Below are 17179 nucleotides of genomic sequence, written 5' to 3' on the forward strand. Positions count from 1 at the left end.
CTGGGGCAGCTGAGCTCTTCCAACTTTATTCACCCCCACTCACTCTGCACTGATTTCAGCAGAGATTTATCCAGACCCCAGCAGAAGACACACATGGCTCCTGCCCTGGTACAACACTCGCAGCCGGACTCACTTGTACCTCTCCTTACTTTTATGGTTTTGTGTTGTTGTTGTTTTTTTGCCAAGCCCTCAACTTCTTCATAAAATCCACAGGTAAATTACTGAGTGGATGATAATTACCACTCCCCAAATAAAGCTGTGAGCTTTTTAAAGCAGAACAAGCACAGAAGCATGAGCAGCTGTCCTGTGCTTATTTAAAGGGAAAGTCTAATTGCTCATTTTAATCTTTGCTCCCCTCACAGCTCCTCACAGTGAGCACTTTGACATGGCCCTCCACCGATGCAAAACCCAGCTGAGTCCATATCAACCACCTGCGGCCAGGGTCACACACCCCCCCCCCCCATTCCAGCTTCCATCAGCTGTGGCCATTCCCTGGTGCAGTAACATAGTTAGCCACGATGAGAGGTGCCGAGGCAGCATGCCCAGTGGGTTATGATGTATACCTATTTCACAGGGACAGGTAGTCTCCTTCTTTGAGGTTAATTCACCAGAAAAAAAGAAAAACATAGCTTTTCATTGAATCCTTCTCAAACAAACCTTTCATCCTCTGCTACAGGATGCTTAGATGTACAGATGCTGTACATCTAAATACTTTTCTATCCCTATGTTAAAAGGCATTTTCTATCTGTATTTAGACCAAAGCTTCAAAGCCCAGGCAGTATTTCTCTGCCTATACACCAGCAGTTTCAGGTCGGCTCATTCTCCACGCGTCTGGCTCACAGCTGAGGGAAGCGCAGGGGGAATTTTAAGTCGACCTCAACCATCGGTCCGTGCTTCAAGCGCAGCTCCCCGATTCTTGCACACTTACCGCAGCCGAGGGAAGGGGGATAACAGAGGTGCAATGAAACGGGATAAATGCAATCAGCCGTAAGGGGACGGCGGGGAATTCCGAGAGTTGAGCGCGGTATTTCTGGTATAATTGTAGCTAATTAGGCACAAGAGGTAGCAACTCGGTTACGGCTCGGCAAGCCTCCGACAGGGGAAATGCGAACCAAGCTGGGGCAGCAGGGTCAGAGGTGCTCGGACCCGCCGCGAAGCAGCTGCAAGACGGGGTGTGGAGTGTGGGTGCCATGCGGATACATGATACTGATGGATACGGTGCAGGGTACGCGGTGCCGGCGGGATGAGGGACAGGGGATGCGGAGTACGGGGTGCCAGCGGGACGTAAGTACTCACCGGACATCGCCGTAGGCGCCGGCGTAGCCCTCGGTCCAGGGCTCCAGCTCGCTCTTGATGCAGGCGGCCGGGACGGCGAAGGGCGCCCGGCCCGCCGGGAACCAGGTGTCGGCGGGGAACTCGGCGGTCTCCGCGGCCAGCCCGCGCCCGCAACCGAGGGGCCCGGCGGGCGGCTCGGCGCAGGGCCCGTACAGCGGCCCCTCCTCGATGAGAAAGGCGGGCCAGGGCGGCGCGGGGCCCGGAGGGGCCATTTCGGTGCCGTAGCGGCACACGTTGCCCCAGCTGCCGCCCGCCGCCGGCCCCGGCGGGCTCTCCAGCTTGACGCGGGCGGGCGGCGGCAGGCGAAGGCCGGGGGCGGGCCGCGCTGCGGGCTCCGGGGAGCCGTGACAGAGCTCCGGTCCGGCGGGGACATCGACGGCCAGGGCAGCCCCGGCCCCCGCGAAGGCGGCCGGAGCGGGCGGTGCCTGCGGCGGGTCCCCGCCGGCCGGGCGAGGGGTCCGGGTTGGCCCGGCGGGCAGCGCGAACATGCAGTCCTCCCGGGTCAGCGGCTCGGTCGGTGCCTCTAGGGCCAGGCCCATGGAGGCAGACACGGCCCTGCAGAGCTGCCTGGCGCTGTCGCCCAGCGGGTCCTCCTTGGGCGCCGGCTCGGCTTCGGGCGCCGGCAGCAGCGGCATCGCGCCCGTCTCGCCCAGCAGCTCCCTCATCTCGCCGGAGCAGGGAAAAGAGGAGCCCACGGCAGCGCCGCGCGCCGGCACCGCTTTCCCGGCGTCGCGGGGCTCCTGGGGTGGCAGGCAGGAGGGCGAGCAAGGCGGCCGGGGGCTCGGCGGGCAGGGCTGCTGGCCGGCGCCGGGCTCCTCCCGCGGCTCCTGGAAAGCCTCGCACACGCTCTGGAAAAAGCTCTGGAAAGCCCCGCGGAAGGTCCTGCCGCCCGCCCGCGGGTAGACGCGGCCAACCCCCAGCTGGACCTCCATGCCCGCTGAGCGTGGGGCAGCGAAGGTGGCAGCGGAAACAGCAGCGGCAGGCAGGGCGAAGCCGGAGAGCCCCGGCAGCAGCTCCCCAGCCGCCCGCCCGCCGTACCGGTTAGCAGCGGCGCGGCCCCGCGGCGTCCATCCCCGCCGAAGCACTGGACAGGGTGCTCGGGGCGCGGAACAGGCAGCGAAAGTTGCAGCCGGCAGAGCGGGCAGGTGCCTGCGGGAGGCGGAGCGGCGGGGGGGGGGGGGACCGCCCAGCGGAGCGGGGCCAGTCCGGGAACTCCCCGGTGTCCCGGCAGGGCCGAAGCGCGCTCGCCCTGCCCGCGGCTCGGCTCTGGAGCAGCGCGGACCCGCAGCGCCGCCCCCGGCGTCCGCTGCAATTTCTCGGCTCGGCGCCTTCAGCGGTGCCGGCCCCCGCGGGCGGAGCGGGACCGGACCGGACGGGACGAGCTGCGCGGCGCGGCTGCCGCGGTCCCTGGTGCCCGTTCCCCGGTAGGCGGCCCCGCTGGGGGGCTCCTCTCCGTTCGCGGCTCCGCCTGCCCCGGGTGGCGCGGTGCGCGCCGTTGAGCGGGATTAGCAGGAAAACGCTCGTTTTCGCTGTGCGCTGCGATGTTGGAGCTCAGCAGCTCCCTCCGCCCGAGCCCGGCTGAGGCTCCAGCGGCCCCTCTGCCTCCTGGGCACAGAGGTTGTGCCCCTGTCCCCGTCCTACGGCAGCCATCCCCGTCGAGACCCAGCAGACCGGTGTACCACCGGCCTGGTCACGCATCAGGCTGACGATGACCTCGCCAGCAGACATAATTAGTGTAGGACCTACCATAAACAAGGCTTGAGCTCCCCTTGCTGGTCCTGTAATTAAGAGTCCTCAAGCAACTTCTAGTAGGTGCCATTCCCAGGCAACCTGGTAATGGACTCAGTCATTTGAGGTAGCTTAAAATAAGCCCATTAATTTCAGTCCCTTTGGAGATAAAGGGAAAGTAATAACGTGTTGTAAATGGAGAAATGGAGCCAGTTGGGAAAATGAAGAATCCTGTACAGTCCTTTAAAAGTATTTTTACAAGCTGTAGAAGATAAAAATAAAAATCCCAAGTACAGCCAAGCGCAATCTGTCAGCGTGCTCTGAGCGGCTGGAGCCCCACATCTATCAGCAGCGTGGCTGGAGAAGGCAATTTATGGAGAAATCCTGTGGGCTTTCAGTCTGCATGAAGCTCCAAGCTGGTTTTTAATGACACGTAATATAGCACCTGAAGTGATAGAGAAGCATGGCTAAAAGCTGAAAAGGCAAAAACAGAGGGATGCACTGTAACATGTGCAGGGTGACTGTGTAAACTGTCATAGGTCTCAGCGTTCCCAGCTGCGTTGCCACGGAGGGGCCTGACTGCAGCTCGGGGTGAGCGCCCTCAGGGCATGTGGCCCCAGCCCTGGGGTAACAGAGTAGAATCACAGAGTGAATCATAGAAGCACTGGACCAGTAGCTGTGGCTCTGGGTGAGAGGGGATGGGATACAGCAGGAGAGGTGTTTCAGAGGGATGCAAAGAAACCCGTGGAGATGAGGAGGACGTTTGTGTGGCCAGCTAATAACCACATTACAAATTGTTCCTCACCTACCCACACGGGGAAAAGCCTGCATGTAGGAGGCCTTTTCATGGGGTAGGCTTGTTAGAAGTGACGGCTACAGAAGCAAGGTTGTGTGCATCGCTTTTGAAAGAGCTGGTATAAAGCCTAAACTGGATTTTAGGAAAAATTAGTCCCATTAGCTCAAAGAATGTCTTTCTTGGACACCAGTAAGTGTCCAAGCTCACTCTTCTCACCAGCTACACGATACCAACAATGCTCCAGCTTTACCACAAAGCTGCTCAGCTCTTCAGAAATGAGGGCAAAGCCCTTGAGGCACAAATCCACGATTCACAGGTGGATCTGATCATGCTATCCCCTCTAAATGATGCAGTTTCCCCCCTCCCCTTTCCACAAAATTAGCTGTTGCCACAAATCCATGCTGGTACCTGCCAAGTTGATGCAGATCCCAGTGTCTTTGCTCATTCAGTCATCAGTAATTGTCAGGACCCTGGAGTAAAATACATGGTCTCTGGAAAACATCAAGGGGAGGAGTCTCACCACTAGTGTAAATAAATGTATTGAAAAAAAGCTGAGGATAGGAAGTGCGGTGTAATATCCCTTAAGAAAGAGATGCTTTGTTTTTTAAACAAGGCAGGGTGATGCACACTCGTGATTCTCACAAGCTGCATCAGAGCACTGTCCTCCATTCCTTCATATGTGCTGGAAACCCTGTGAGTGGTGCAGACCCCAGTGCAAGCTGGACTCTTTATGTTAAAGTTCTGCCTCGGACTGTGTGTGTGTGCGCCTGCATGCCTTTTCTCTATTTCTCATGTTGGAATCTGTCCTGCTCTCTCCTGTCCTTGCAATATCTGCCCTGTTAAGATTTCCCCCCAGTCTGCAGTTTGCAGCCAGACTTTGGGAGATTCTAATCATGACAGACAGCCTGAAGAAGCTACTTCCTTTCCCTTTCCTTTTCCTTTTCCCTTTTAGTTTCTTTTTCTCTTTTCACTTTCCCTTTTCATTTTCCTTCCTCTTGCAAGCATTTTGTTTTCTGGTATTTGCATGTTTCTTCTTAAAATTATGAAATGTCAGTGGTTTAAGGGTGCATATGTCTGTGGCTGCACATGCTATTTTTTAAAGGCTGTATGTATTTGAATCTTTATACTTGGTTGATAAAGAAAAATCAGCAGTGCCAATGCACAGAGGTGTTTCACTTGCAGTTAGTCTTACCAATATTAAAGTGTAACTTTCTGTAGTGTTTCAAAGTTTTTTTGCTAGTTTCATGAAATCTGAGTCAAATCCTTACCATAAAATCACTTCCTACAGCTTAGAAGCTGACTGCAGTCTCAGCTTACATCTTAAACTTCACGCACTGGATTCCAACATGGTAAAACAGGCATCGTTTATAGAAAGACCAGGGAAAACTGACGCAAATGTGTATTTTTTTTCTGCATGCAAGTGAAGCTCTAGCTTTGGTTATTGAACTAGTGAAGACTGGGCAGCAGCACACACCTACGTGTGCTCCAGAAAAGCTCCTTGCTCTTGCGCAAGGCCTTGCTTTTCTGCAGCTCAAAGCTGCAGGATGTGTTACAGGTTGTTTGCTTGGACCTGCTGTGTGGCTGTTGGTGTCAGAGGTGGAGATATTCATCCATCTGGTTGCATTTTATTACTAAAGTGTTAAGAAGGGCTGAAAGCATTTTGTTTCATTTTACTGTCTGACAAATCTGGAAGTGTTCTAACACTCCAGTGGTATTTGATTTTATTTATTACATCTAAGTGTAAGAATTATAGCACATGGTTTTCTGTTATGTAAAATACCATTAAAGCCAGGAATTGGGGTGGACATCCAGTCTAAAAGCACTGCAGTTTTGGTCAGATGAAGGTGTTTGCAGCAACATATGGACAAGATGACTGTTCTGGTTGTGTGTCACCCGGCTGGTGGCACCAGCTCTGCCTTGGCAAGGGAGCTGCCAGCGTGGGGTCCTGTACCATACCCAGCCCTCGGTTTTCCAGCTGAGTAATGCACCATTTAGGCAAAAAATTAGCCAGGAGCAAAAATAGATATTTTTTCACAGATACATGTGACTTTTATCATAAAATAACAGCTCTAAAATCCAGTTTATCTGAACAGTTGGGAGAGCGTGTCCTTCCGAGTTACCACAGCTTTTAGCTGGGAGAGAAGGGGCAAGGAGGGGATGATGTGGTGGGAGGATGGTGTTGCCAAACCATGTACCTCTGTGGCCTGGAGCTGGCAGCTCTGGTGTGTGTGCCAGGTGAGTGGGCAGTGCGAGGCCACGTGCCATCAGGATGCCATGGGCCCCGCTGATGGCAGCTTCTGCTGGGCTCTTCTCCTGCATCCTGGCATCGCTGGGATCCATCCCCTGCCCCTGCTTCCTTTGCTGTGTGGGCAGGAGGAGGCAGAGCTGTTAGCTGGGTTTGTTACCCTTTGTGTGTGAGCAGCATAGCGACATGGCAGTACCTGGTGTTCAGGGAGACATGGGTCTGCGCAGTGGGGTAAGGGATCAAAGAGCCATAGATAAAGGAGGGGTTTCCAGAATAAAACGTGTGAAGTGCACAGAGTGATTCTAAGAGAAGCATCACCTTTTCCTTTATATATAAGTAGTTTACTGACGTAAGCTAAATGCATATTGATATTTTTTTTTAATGAGACCCTAGATTCATAAATTCTAAACTTAATATAGTTTATAAAAAAGCAGGTAAAATATGAAAACATCATCTTATTCTCTCTATTTGCTCCCAGGATTATAAAGAAATTTTGTCACATGCCTGGTGAGTGTCACTCCTTGAGCACCTAAGACTGAAGTCCATTGACAAGTTAAATCATCATTTCTAAGTGCCTTTTTAAGGGTCAGAGGAAATTATTCTTTTTAGTTAGTTTGAGCAGTTCAGTTCAGTTAAATCCTACGACAAATGCCAGGACAGGCAGGAGCCCCCCTTCTGCTTCTGTCCTGGGGTCAAAACGGGCTGTGAAGGGATGACCTCTACCACCCCTAAAATGACATCTTCACCTCTAAAATCAGGAAGGAGACACGGACCACATGCAATTGATGCAGTGCTTTACGTATGGACAGCACTTTATCTAACAAAGTAGTTTTTCACATTTAAGTAATAAAGCTGTAACATACTCAGAATTTAATACCATTTTCTTTAAAAACAATCTTCAAATTCTGCATGTCTGTTTTAACTGATTTTAAATGCAGCTTGATACAGCACACAAATAAAATGAATAATGGCACTGTAATTGGCCCACACAATGAAGCCAATGGTGCTGTTGAAATGTGGGGAACTGTCTGGTCAAGGAGGATTATTGGGCACTGGTTCAAGACTGTGGCTACTTAAAAACATAAATCTGCAGTTCTACAGGGGAAACCTGGCCATGCCAAGTTAAGAGGGGTCTGAAGAAGAGACAGCAAATAACTGATCTTTCCCAGCACCTGCGCTCCCCATCCTAGCAGTTCAAAACCCAAGATTCAACTCTCTGCAACTTCTGCTCCATGCAGTTGGCAGCACTCCAGTTTGAGCAGTGGGCTGGGTGCAGATCTGAAGGATGGGTAAGATCTCGAGCCAAAAGCGATGGAGAAAATAATAGGGAAATAGGTACTATACCATGCGCCTCCCCCACAGTCAGCCACATACTTTAGGGGTGTCAGCTCTCCTTTCCAGCAAGCAAGTTCATTCCCATGGCCACAGTTCAGTGATCTGCCTCTCATTGAAACTGGCAGCTACAGCTACTGGAAAAGCATTAAAAAAATAATAAAAAGAATAAATTCAAATGGACATGGTAGTTTTATTAAAATTTGCAACTTATTAATACTGTAAAACACTGAGCTGCCAGGAAGAATTTCAAATTCGTGCCAGCCTACTGATTTGCTGAGATATCACCCCTGGGAGGAACTGGATGGGAATTCATTCTTTCACAGAACCACCTTTGCCGTCACCTCCGTGCCTCCTGGATATGTTGGGTATCTCCCTTTGCTGTCACTCTTTGAGTGAGCAGGTAGGCAGGCAGTGAAGCACAGGGTGGCTCTACCATGGAAGCAGCTGGTGGGAGCAGCCAAGAGGGCCAGAATGTGGAGCTCACACCCAGCCAGGGCAGGGCTGCTGAAAGCACAAGGGCAGCCCACACTGGGGACCTCTAGGATGCTGGGTTCCACTGTCAGCATTCAGCAAAGGTGGTGGAGAGATCAGCACCAAGCTCTGTGTGCAGGGAGGCTGCACCCACACCTCACCTCACTCTCCCCCTTCAGGGTGTATTCGCCACAGGACGCAGGGACTTTTCACATTTCAGGTAACCTCTGACTTATCTTGGGGAGACACACACTGCAGTTATAAAAGTAAACTATTCTGAGTGTGTTTCGAACATGAGAAGGAAAAATCAGTGGAAATACAGAGTGGTTAAACCTGGTTCAGGGAAGGTTCAGATCTGCAGCCTATAGGAACTTCATCTCTTTGATCAAATAGGTAGAGAATTATCAGACGTCTCTGCTTTTCCCATTCCTGCAGTTCCCTGTTTGTGAGCACTAAAATGCTTTACAGCCCTCTGCAAACAGAACCTTGATGCAGACTGAGAAAAGGGAGGTGGTGGTAATGCTAATGGTCCCAGTTTTCCTGCAGGGGGATGCTAGGTGGCTGTGCAGCAGCGTGACCTGTGGCCATCAGATGTGAGCCAGGGGCTGGGAACAGCACTCGCAATTATTTTATCTTTCTTGTGCTCTGACTCCAAGCTTTTGCCACAGATGGCTTCTGGCAAAGAAGTCATAGTTAGAGGAATTATTATCTGGGTATTTCATATTTCTTCTTCTTGTCAGCCCCAGAGACAGCTTGCTCGATAAACGTAGCAGGATTCTTCCAACTGTCAGGACTGCCAAGTCAAATAAAGATAAAAATATTCCATCTCTCTTGTCTCCCATATTCCCCCACCCTCCCTGAGAGTGAACAAATGCAGAGTTCAAAAGCCCACCTTTCAACTAGCTATGTTGGCCTCTGCTTTCCAGAAGGCAAAGGAGAAACCTGGGTTGCAAGCAGAGGAGGCAAACAAAACATTCTGAGAGAACAGCATGGAAAAGAACTTGCTCCCTAGCCCTCCTTTGCTTCAGGCAGTGCAGGGTTTTGAAGATGGCCTATTCTCAACTTGAATTTGATAGTTTTGAATTTTATCTTCCCATTCTCTCCCATGTACTGAGGTAACTCTTACCTGTTTGTAAATACCTTTTTAAAGGGTGAATTTGAAAGTCCCTTACAGATATTTATAAGGGACTTTCACCATACGCTTCGGTTTGATCTATGGATATCACTGAGAGTTTTGTTTGGGTAAAGTCAATTTAAATGCATGAGAAGGAAAACAGTAAAGTATGCTGGATTTGGATCTGTGTTAGTGAACAGGAACTTTGCCTGACTTCATCTTGAGCAGCATGAGATCTGATTAGGGCAGGGGAGATGCTAAATGACCTGATCCAGCAAACACTTCAGTATGCTTTCGTCTTTAAATATATAACTAGTCTCACTGAAATCTCTCACTGAAATCATGTAATTAGCATTACATGTGTGTAATACTAAGTATTCGCTTAAACACTTTGATGTATCAGCAGCAAAATGATTATTTATGAAATGCTGTCAGACACATCAGGCACCAAGAAAATACTTTTTCTAATAAAATCCTATGGCTCAGAATATCCGACATGACTGCTCAGAATTGCAGCAAATAACATCTTTCGATAGGCAGGGGACATTCCATCCGAAGTTTCTCTCTAGACTCAAGATTAGAGCTGTTCTTTTGGGTTGTTTTTTCTTTTTTTCCTGAAAGATATCATCACCAGGTGATCTTTAAGAGCACAAATCTACAGCCATTGAGAGCTCAAATGTTATCACAGTCCTGTGGGAGCTTGGCAGGAGCAGTATCAATCATTTTTTGCCATTAATCTCTAGTAGAGTAAGGTCAATGGCATACAGCTCAACCGTTTTGCTTCCATCCATTTGAGGAAAGTTGCAGGCAAAATCCATTAGCCAGTTGCTTACAGTATTGTCTTTTGTGCAGCTCCAGCTACAAGGTTATTAACCTCTTTATGATATAGCTGTGGAAGACCTTCCTTATTCATGTCCCATAAATGTTGAAATAATGAAGTCCTTTTCAACCGCAGTAGCATGTATTGGAAAATGAAGAATCGTTCTTTATTTAAAAAACAGCAAATACTCAGAAAGGATCTAAGGCACCAGCAGCACTCTGATCTGTGCCTGGGGCAGAGGCAGTGTGATTAGCCAAAAGTGCTTCCAGCCTTGGTGCTAGAGCTTGTCTGTGTGTGTGTATATGAACTTGTTACTGCGCTCACCCAATTATAGCAGGGAAGCGAGGATTCAGTGGCAATGAAGAACATGTCATCTGGGGAAAAGAAACATGCAGGTAAGTGAGAGAGATCTTATTTGTACCTCTTCTGGATGCTGTGGCTGAGGAGCCGTGATATGAGCTGATGATGGGTTCTTAAGCTCCAGGGAGTTGGTAGAGCAGGCACCCCAGAGACCTCCTACCAGGCAGTACCTACAGAGGGGAATGAGGCAGAAGTCTGCAAGAAACCAGGCTTTGTTATTTCCACCCACAGATCTTCCTCATTATTTGAGTGAGTCTGTTATTCTTATCTTGACTAATGCTACACAGATGTAGCACATTTCTTAATGTTTTAAATATTTCGGCCAGTTGTATCAATCCTGGTCTGCTAACTTTGCCTTTTTTTGTCAAATCGATGTGTGAGTTCATGTGGGAGGGTTAAGAGGGTTTAAAACCTGTCATTTTTGCAGATGCATGCAAAAAACAAAAGTTTTCACTTTCATCTATTTTAATTCTGAATGGTAAGAATGTCTTGCACTTCTTGCTGCTCAATGTGTTGCATCCTTCTGACTTAGGACCATAGGTTACTTCACATTCCCCTGTACCTCTCCTTAATGTCCAATGCTCTCACTGCTTTTACCCCAGAAGGCCCAAACCTTACATGTTCCTGGGAGAGGAATTGGCTATCTCCTTGCCACTGCCATCAGGGAGTTTTGATCAAGCTTATGAGACAGATTAGTGAGAGGATCCTGCCCTGTTCATGTCACACTGCGTGCCTTGTCCCAGTGATGGGGGATTGATTAAGCATCATTACCTCTCAAGAAGAAAGCACCTGGGAGAAGATGAGTTTGATTGATTCCTGTCATGTATCATGATCCACCAGCCAGTGTCTTCCCAGGAGCAGCAGTAGACCATTAGTGTCCTTGCACAGAGAACAGCAGACCCACACAGTGGCTTTCAGATGCCTTTGTTCATGTGTTTTGAAACAAATCTCACTTTTTTTAGGACTAAGCAGGTTTCTTAGGTAATATTTCTGGAACAGTTATGATCACCTAAAATGTTATTCTTCTCTTTGCCCAAATTCATCCATGTCACCTCCAAAGAATCACTAACAGGTTTTTTTTCTCCTACAAATTGTAGATAGGTTTTCAGAACAGCCTGTTCATGCACGTTAATGAAATGACTGAAGTGCTTGGTCCATTTGATCAAAGGCAATCACTGGAGTGCTGAGAACTTTAAGAAACTTCATCCCTAATGAAACCCACATTTATACCATTAATCATGCCTTACACAACTGCATTTTCACAGACTTTGAAGATCCTCAGGAGCTGCTGAGGTAAGTAATACATATGGTTGTGACTCCTAAGTTCCTATATGAAGTCTGGTCCAAGGCAGCAATGCTGACAGATTAATTTTCCCAGTGTACAGACAGGAAAAGCCTGGGATAAGGCCACTTCCATTACTGGACAGGGATGACCACCTAAGGTATGATACCAAAGCTTGATGGAGATTCATTGGCTCCACTTAAATCCATGGGCACTTTTCTGCAGCCTTCAGCAGACCAGAGTTCCATCCAAGCTTAAACACACAGTTGATGTTAAGTTGCTGCTGCTTGCTTGAACACTCTGAGGATCTCAAGGAAGCATCAGAACATTTCCCTTTATCTGATGTTTCTAATGTTACTGGTCTTTGCCCCATCCTAGCAGGTGCAGCCCTTCCTCAGTACATCCCAGAGGTCATTTTTAAGTTCTTATTTCCATCACTGCTATTTAAAGACCCTTCAACATATCTAAAGAATATCACAAAGATGTGCCATGGCTCAGCTGAGAGTGTGATTGAAAGGATTAGGTTGTGTTGATTGCAGCATGAGCCGAGTGGAAACTACCCACTGGAAACTTCAGTAAAACAGTGTCTGTGTCATGTTCCTACAGTACAGGTCACAAAAACTCTGATGCAATGTCCTAGAGGTGTAAGACTTTGCACAGTCTACTTTGTAAACATATTTTCACTGTTAATTAGACACTGAGGAGGCCATTCTTTCATCAGGTAAATATACTGTATGACTGAAGAAGTAGTTTAATGTGACCTAGATCTAAAGCTTGAGGCAGTGGGGCACACTCACTCCTCCACTAATGTATTTTGCTTTTCCTGCATCTCTGAACAGCAGTGCACACAGACTGGGGCACTGGAAGCCAGACCTGGCTCAGGACAGAGCTGATCACTGCTGCAGGCTGCTGGAACATTTCTAAGGAGGAGCAGCAATGGAGATAGCTATACAGATCCACTACACAGAGCTTGCTGATTATACAACATAAGCCAGCAAGAAACTGTGAATCTCCCAAATGCTGTGGCAATGTATTTAAGCTGCATATAAGAACTGCATTTTCCAATTTTTGCCCTTCAGTCTCCTTATCCATCCTTCTTGCTAAAAAACCTTTGTCCAAGCGATTTGTGATCGAGACATCAATAAGCAAGTGACTACACCTGCACTTCAGTCTAAGTACACTGCATTGAGATAACCTGCATCACTCTTGTTCCAGTTTTAAAATATTCCTCTTGAATCTTGAGTTCTCTCTACAATCTCCCCACCTACAGTCTTTTCTGAGCTCCTTGCCTCCATTTGCTTAGCACTGAGCAATTCCTGCCAAGCACTGCATGGGTGGCATGAAAAGCACCTTTGTCCTTTACCAAGCAAGGCAAGCTTCTGGAGTGGATAGTTTCTGTCTCTTCTGTTCTTCTCCATAGGTGGCTTCTTTGCTGACTAATACAACCCCGCAGCAGCTGCAAGGTGCTGAAAATGCCAAGCAGCTGCATCTGTATTCCACACTGCAGACCATACAATGGCTTGGAAGAACAGACAAGGTGGATCAGGTATGTTTTGGGGCTTGCCCCTGCTCAGGGGAATCCAGGCCTGGTTGGTGTGTATGGATATTGTGCACGTTCCGAGGAACTGCCCTGACTCTGGAACAAGGAAAAAGCATTCTGGTGTGATAAATTAAAAGGAAAACTAGAATAGTGCATTCCCAAGGGAGAAAATACAGGTGAAAGGCATTTGGCAAGGGAAACCTCACTTAGATGAACCGCAAAAGAAAGGCATAAATAGTAGGATGGTTGTAATACACAGGTGTGAAGAGATGTCTCCCCTCACCCTGTCCCCTGCCTTTCTATGGGTTTTTGGTTTTGGGGTTTTTTTCAGTTACTTAAGCACAATGATGGGAAAACAGCACTGACACATCTGGGCAACAGCTGTCAGCTGTTTCTCACCCACACTGCCTATTCTGAAATGACATCCCACTGGGGGGACGTAACAGCAGAGCCCACTAATCCAAACCCAGTTTGTTCCTGTGGGAAGTTAAAATTACGGTGGTTGTTAATTAGACCCACTTGAGATGGTGAGTTTGTGGTGGAGTATCTGTTCACCAGAAGCAGCACTGTCATCTGCTTCCCCTGCCCAGGGCTGGGTGGTCAGCATTCTAGCAGGTATCTCAGGTCTCATCTGAGGTAGCAACCTCCTTGAAGTTCCTATTGGTTTCAGGCCTTAAGTTGTTAAATTTTCTCTAGCATAAGTCATACCAGAATGCAGCAAGGGTCATGTGCTTCTCATGGATTGAGGTTGCACACCTTAAAGATTATAACTGAATTCTTCTTGTGCTGCACAGCAAGTTGTGCAATCTACGACACAGTTACCCAGAGTGAGCACTGCACAGAAAGAATGAAGTTCAAGGACCACAAAGATCACTGAGTTTAGGTGCAGATATATATAGATTGCCATAAAAAGATGAAATAGATTTTGTCCTGCTGATAGTAATACACTATTGATGTAAAATTACTGTATGAGTAGCATAGTGGATCTGAAGAGTCTCCAATGAATAAAAATAGAATGAGTCAAAAAATCAGTCTTCTAGTGCATGAATCTGAAGTAACTAGGGCAGATGCAGCACAATATCTTACCCTTAACAGAGGGTTAATTGAAAGAAAACTCTGAGAGGCTGGATGGGTTTATGTTCACCCCATGTTCTGCAGTACAAAAGTAACCCTCTGATGAAATAGGTTTCCAGTGACTTGCCTCCTGTTGCTCTTCAATTAATATTGAAAGGGTTAGATTCAGAGTACAAAAAATTGTTAGCTACGTCATTACAGGGCAATGCATCTTGGCATAAGGAGGCAACAGAGACTTTGAGCCTTTCTGCATCCTGAGCAGTATTTCCAGAATACTGTTCCCATGCAGAGCGATAGGTTGTGTTTATTTCTTGGGCTTTATCTTTCCTGCTTCAGTTCCAGAGGTGCACATGCAAGCACATACAGGCATACAGACACACACCAGCACAGGCTGGAGTTTTTTTTCAGCCCTGTGAATGACAAGAACACAGAAAATGAAGGAGGTTTACGCACAGCTGATTCAGCTATCTGCTGACATTACAGGAGATATAGACAGCACTTTGTTTCCAGGTTTCTGTTTACCCATAGATCTCCTTCTATCTGTACAGAATGTACTTCAGTCTGGGGCCTCTGTAGCATTTTCCATCGCTGGGGTCTAGCTGTCCCATTTTAGCAATGCCCTAACTCCAGTGTCCAGCAGGGCACTGCTGGTTCATGCAGTGCCCTACTGGCAGCATCCTTTGCCCTGGAAAGGCAGCTTGGGTGCAGGAGTCAGGTGGGAGCCTGCCACGTTTCAGACAGGTTCCTGCTCTGAACAGTGAGATAACTGTCATGCCAGGCAAAATAGGGCACATCTGCCTTATGGTGCACAGGGCAGCTGACATAGCAGGACCTGTATGATTAGCAGGCCTGTGCAATCAATACTTGCTCTGATACACGGTTGAGAAATGTCTTACAAGTCTTTAAATCTGAAATCTCAAAAAAGGCCTTAACTGTCAAAAGTAACCTACTCAAATTCAAGTCTTCAGTGCTAGGTTTGCATCTGAATGGCTGCAGTTTTGCCCCGACTGGGAATGGTTGTAAGGAAAGCTGTTAATGGTTACAACCTCCCTGTTACCCATTAGTGGTGTGATCAAAGAACAGAAATATTCTGAAGCTGAGTGTTGGTCTCTGCCTTGCTCAACAAATAACCAACATGTATTGACTTCAAAATTTTATGTAATTGTATTTATGTATTGTCTAAAGCCTCTTTTTAGGGTTTGGATTACTGTTCATCATGTGGTGTTCTGGGTATGTTCATGAACTGCTGTTGTAAGTTCATTTGGGGAGTCTTTGTGCTTGTAAATTATCGGCAGATGTCTCATTTTCTGAAATGTCCAGAAACTGGCAGGTTTACTAGTAAAATAAGAGAAAGAACATTTTTGTTATCATTACTGTAGCTCCCTATTAAACAAGAAAATTCTTCAGTACTTGCATGTATTTGTATTTTGTTGTTTCTAATATTTTCCCCTGAGGAATCCATCCTTCTGATATCAACCCCTATTTTGAACGCAGAGACTAGAAATGCTCTCTCTATCTGGTCAGGTTTTGCAGTCCTGCCCTATCCTCATGGCAGACTTTGTTATTAGCCTTGTGTGTCCCCCCTGCCCAGAAAGCCTCTTCATTGACAGATTCATCCTTTAATTGCTCATCCCAGAGACCAGCCAGTCCCTAGTCGATGCAGCAAGCTGCTGCCTTTTTACCAACCAGAGGGAGACCTGGTGGTATTGTTTCTTGCTCCTTTGCATCTGGAAGCCAAGGGCCAGATTTCATTCCTGGTGCCTGGTCTTCTTTCTTTCCCCTGAACAAGAAATGATGTTGCCTGTAGCTGGCTGGAAGGGGGCTGGTTGGCAAGCCATGCCTTGGTAGCTTTATTAGTTCCTGCAGAACCACACTTATTTTACACTTATTTTGATCAATTTTGTTTCACGTTTTTTATTCCATCTAGAAACAGTTGTAAATAAACTGATGCAGTGTCATGTTCTAATCTGGAGAAAGCCTGAAACACTGATTTTCTGCCTTGTTTGCACCACACAGGCAACTCTTACCAAGCCAGGTATATAACAAAGCTGGTTCAACATATCAACACATACTTAACATTTCTTTCAGTCTGGCACATTCTGTAATCCCTTGAAGCACACACTCTACAGTGTCCATCAGTTTTGCTGAAAGCAGAGGCTTTGGGATATGTACAAATGTGAAGCCAGACGCACGGATTCAGAAGTGCTGTCTTGCTGTATGATGAATATTGTGTTTGCAAATCTGCAGCAGAAAGCTAGGCAAAACCTCCATGTTATTGAAAACACTGCTTAAAAGGAAAATGGAATTCCCCCTTGCATGAGCATCTGTCAGTTGTCTGATTTCCTTGTTTACTATTTTCTGGGAAGTCAAGAGTTTCAACCAATTATTTAGAGATTCCTTCCCCTTTATTGGTGCGGCTCACAGCAGTTCATGAGGGGCATCTGTTCTTCTGCTCTGTTAGACAAAACTCTGTTTGGTGTTAACGAAGCAAAGTAAAATAGAAGCAAACAAAATGAGTACTCTATCTCAAATTAATTATTACAATTCAGGTCCTGCCTCACACTAATCTTTGAGTACCTTAAATCTGTGCTATCTGCTGAACATGGCCTGAACTGAGTTGGTCTTCAAATGGTAACAAAAAACACCCCCAAAACCACAAAAAACCACCCCAAACTGAAATGTTTTCAGCCTTTTCAGCCTGGGAGAAACAAGTTTAGAAGAAATGCGAGAAGCAGATGTCCCAAAAACCACAGTAAAGCCAAGGTGATCTTCCCCCTTGATGTCCACTGCAGGAAAAGGGAAAGGCAAGTGGCTGCACAATTTCTGGCAGCCAAAGAACCAAGTACTAAACTAGCAGGCTGCTCTCCCTCTTTTTCTTTTAGTGGTGGTTAGTTGGTCTTTCTTTTCCCTTTTTTGACCTTCCTACAGCACTGCAATGGGTCTGTAATCCCTCAGTGCCCTCAATGCCTTCGGACATCATGCTTTCCACAAGACAAGGGCAGTCTTCAAGCAGCTCAGCTGCTGTACTTGTACTCTTTACTGTGCTTACTCACTCTCACAGGCACAGAGGTTTGACCAT

General features: G+C 47.6%; 1 protein-coding gene and 1 long non-coding RNA gene across 2 annotated transcripts in view; both read right to left on the reverse strand.

Moving 5' to 3' along the window:
* AR (androgen receptor) overlaps nucleotides 1-2492 on the reverse strand; it is a 50223-nt gene extending 47731 nt beyond the window's left edge. Inside the window, exon 1 of the mRNA XM_061361977.1 lies at nucleotides 1297-2492. Within this exon, the coding sequence (XP_061217961.1) occupies nucleotides 1297-2267 (971 nt within the window). The 5' untranslated portion in view covers nucleotides 2268-2492. The remainder of the gene's footprint in view (nucleotides 1-1296) is intronic.
* Nucleotides 1-17179, reverse strand: part of LOC133216902 (uncharacterized) — a 448875-nt gene that overhangs the window by 283044 nt on the left and 148652 nt on the right. The gene's annotated exons all lie outside the window — the stretch shown is intronic.

The sequence above is a fragment of the Neopsephotus bourkii genome, unplaced genomic scaffold (genome assembly GCF_033783945.1).
Source record: "Neopsephotus bourkii isolate Nb327-2 ecotype Australia unplaced genomic scaffold, CSIRO-AGI_Nbou_v1 NB_1067, whole genome shotgun sequence".
Taxonomy (NCBI): Eukaryota; Metazoa; Chordata; class Aves; order Psittaciformes; family Psittacidae; genus Neopsephotus; species Neopsephotus bourkii.